The 3,993-nt window shown below is 29.2% G+C and overlaps 1 protein-coding gene across 1 annotated transcript in view; it reads left to right on the forward strand.

Moving 5' to 3' along the window:
• LOC102583012 (uncharacterized) overlaps positions 1–201 on the forward strand; it is a 2,350-nt gene extending 2,149 nt beyond the window's left edge. Inside the window, exon 4 of the mRNA XM_006338855.1 lies at positions 16–201. Within this exon, the coding sequence (XP_006338917.1) occupies positions 16–201 (186 nt within the window). The remainder of the gene's footprint in view (positions 1–15) is intronic.
• The last annotated feature ends 3,792 nt before the right edge of the window (positions 202–3,993 follow it).

Consider the following 3,993-nt stretch of genomic DNA (forward strand, 5'->3'; position numbering starts at 1 on the left):
ATTGCCTTTTAACAGTCTGCAACTACTGATAAAGTGTTACATTGTGCACCATTGAAGAGTTCAGTGCCTACCAATATCGATCTTGGTTACAAACCCAATGGACTAAGGTGGAAGGGTGGAGCTGCAGTTACTCAAAGGCAGCTACAAGAACAAAGTTACAAGCGAGCCACTCAGTCCACACCAAGCACTCAAGATACATAAATTTCATAGTAAAGACTCATGTTTTGCCTAGCTAAATTCTCAATGACATTGTCTATGATACTTTCCACTATTAACTTAATTTTCAACTATTGTGTTAGCTTGCTATGACAAACAAGTTATTTTTGCTTATGAATTTGCTATGATAATTATAAGTCTTAATCTGGATATTTTCATACATTATCATAGTACTCAAATGAACAAATCATCAATACATCTTAAATACAAAAGATAGAAACCAAATGACAACAATCACAGCAACACTGATATCAATACTAATGTTCGACCTCCCATGTTTTCCATGCTTTCCATGCCTTCCCTGCCTTCCATGCCTATGCCTTCCATGATCAACATTTGTTGATTGATTCTTCATGTAGTGTTGTTCTTGGTAGGTAGGATCAGCCATATCAGCCCATCGAAAAAATCCACATCCATTACCATTTGTGTATTTTTGACAGCCCCAAAACATTCTTCCTGGATTTGTTGATGTTCTTGACATCTTAAGTTCAGCATGAAGCCCACAATAGCAAAAACAAACAGTCATTGTGAAGAACAAAAAAATTAACAAGTAAGAAAAAGGTGAGAAAAATAAAATATAGACAAAAAAGGCCTGATCAATTATGGAGAAGAAGAAGAAATTTGGAGTGAAGAATTTTGGAGAGAGATAAACGAGTGAGAAAGAGAAGACATTTTGGATATTTGAAGAAGAAATTAGGGGAATTTGGGGAAGATGGCCAAAAATGACCGTTATTGGCTTTTTAAAAGCATCTCACGCTCCTAAAGTGGGTGTAATTCACGCACTTGAACTACTTTTGCCACATAGGATGACAGGTCAAAAAAAGGGTTTAAAATGTTGGATTTCAGTGGGTTCGAGGGTTTAGTTGGCAAGGTCTAGATTAGAAGGGCTAAGGTGACAAAATGAGACAAGTACGAGGGTCTCCCAGACCATTCTGCCTTTTATATATAAGGTAGTTTTTTATGTTATATATATATTTTGAATTTTCCAAACACGACACTAGAGGTTAGATAAATTTAAAATCACCTTGAGGTTCCAAATTAATACCCCAGACATGTGTCATCGTAAAAAAGATTCAATCAACCTATTGCAATTTTTCCCCTTAAATCTAGATTTGGAAACAATTATGGTTTGCGAGGCTCGCATAAAAATTTTACTGGTGAAGAAAAATGTTATGCAACCCTATTGAATATCTAAACTGTGGACAAAGGAAGTTCATTCGCTTTGTGAGACTTTTGATGATCGAAGACATAAGTTATGGTTGTTGCATATTTATTCTTACTATGGAGAAATCCGTAAGTCTCCTAAACTAATATTTAAGACTCAAATACAATACAAAAATACGTACATCCGATATTAACAAAGTGACATGTGGTAATGAAGACAGTTAATACTTGAAACATGATTATCTGATGATGAATAGTATACCATCTAATTCTCTGTGTAACCCTCAGTCGTTCAACACAGTTCTTCAATAAAAATTTGTTCCTGTACTGAAACATCGAATAAGATTTTTTAATTTGTCTATTGTATTTGTGATTTGTTGCTTATTATTGCTCTGGTTATTTCAATTACTATTCTCTTGTGTCAATATCATAATTAATGAATAAACATTAATTGAATTAATTAGGTTGCTGTAGGCCTTATTCAAATAAATTTAAATGGTTTTCCTAATAAACAGATTTTAGGCTAGATAATTTGGCATAAAAATGGCAACGAGAAGGATGGGTTGAAACAATTTTTTTTGAAAATCAAATGTGGGGTGGGACAAGTTGTGGGTAGATTAAATCAAAATTTAAATTAGACCTCATTCTTTTGAACTAAACCAAAATCAAATTTTTGTTGTTCTATAAGTGATGTTGTATACTTTAGGTCGTTTGGACATGCGATATGAAATCATAATATAAAATCATGAAATGAAGTTAAAGTTTTGTTTGGACATGCAATTTGGAATTTTCATATCGTATATTTTCTCATAAACATAAACCCCATAATTTGCAAAACTTATTAAAATTGTCCCAGTTCTTTATACAATCTTTCCAAGTAAGCAAAAAAAAAATATAAAATCACAAAATACACTATCACAAAGCTATTCTAAAAAATTCAACATTTATTGATCAAACCTTAATTCAATTTAAAAAAATTGAACATAAGTTGTAGTGTTCAAGTTAGTGGCTAAGAAAATTGTTTTTTTAATTAACGTCACAGTGGTTAATCTTGTCCACTTAATATACTAATAATTTTTTTTAATTAAACATTGATTTAAATAAAGTAATAAAAAATTTGATAAAAAATAATGAATTTGGTGAATAAAAATGGTAAATTAAGATTTGAAGTAAGAATAATTGATATTTGGAGAGAATAATCGTTATATGAGATAAAATGATTTAAAAAGTAATGATATGAATTATAATTTTTATTTACCTATGAAACAAATGGCTAGTAGATATATATAAATTAAATATGGATTTTTTTAACAAAATATAAACTTGTGGATAGGGGTGTACATGATCGGGTTGGTTCGGGGTTTTCAAATATCAAACCAAACCATTTGTGTAAAATATTTAAATTTATAAACCAAACCAAACTAATAAAATTCGGGGGTTTTCAAATTCGGATTGGTTCAGGTTTTTCAAATACCAAACCAAACCATTGTGTTGAATTTTTAAATTTTTAAATAAAACCAAACTCATAAACCTCAGATTTTTTCAGGTTTTTGAATTTTTCCGATAAATTATGCATACAAACATATAATTAACTTGTGCTCCTAATATTTCTTTAGTCCAACCAAAATACAACTATCTAAGGTGTTTCTTAAGAAAATAACACAAAAATATGAGATGAAGTGATGACACTAAAAATATTTAATAAAAAAATAATAAATGAAAATCATTATATAAAATAAATATTACAAAGTCGTAATGAAAATGATCAGAATTTAAAGTACTAAATCATGCTAAAATAAGTCTAATAAGTACTAGTTACATGATTAAACATTAAAGAAAAAATAAAATTAGATTATGTATTTTAAATGTCTAAACCAATGTAAAACTAAAGAACAAATATTCAACATTATTGTCATTCTTAGTGTTGAATTAATTTATTTTGTTAGCATAGTATTGATTATTTCAAATTGAGCTTTATTAGAGTTACTAATATCTATGGACTATAACCTTTATTGGACCATTCAAAATAATAAGTCTCAAAAATCTTGAATAGATATGTTAAAAGATAAAAATTATGAAAACTTATAAGTAATATTTAGAAATTACATCAAAGTAAATACTTTTATGTATAAAATAAATTTTAAAAATTATATATATAATGTCGGGTTGGTCTCGGGTTGACATTTTTTAGTTAAATCCAAACCAACCCAAGTATAGTCGGGTTTTTTTTCCAATACCAAACCAAGTCAAACCAAACCATTAGTCGGGTTTTTTTTCCGATTTGACTCGATTTGCGATTTGATTCGGTGTTCGATTTGGTTTTGTACACCCCTACTTGTAGATCAATTTTTGTATTTGAAAAATCCTAAATAATGATTTGAAATTTTCAAATCATGATTTTTGGAGAATTTGTAATTTCATCTCATGATATAAAATCATGTAATGAAATCAGCGTAAAATCGCATGTTCAAATGTTGTTTTCGTATCATGATATGAAATCGCATGTCCAGACGCCTAATTATTTGCAAGCCTCAAAAGATTACTTGCAAGTTGCCTGCTTGATTGCAAATTTTAGCAATAAATAAATAAATAAATAAATATATATATATATAT

The sequence above is a fragment of the Solanum tuberosum genome, unplaced genomic scaffold, assembly GCF_000226075.1.
Source record: "Solanum tuberosum cultivar DM 1-3 516 R44 unplaced genomic scaffold, SolTub_3.0 scf00007, whole genome shotgun sequence".
NCBI classification, from domain to species: domain Eukaryota; kingdom Viridiplantae; phylum Streptophyta; class Magnoliopsida; order Solanales; family Solanaceae; genus Solanum; species Solanum tuberosum.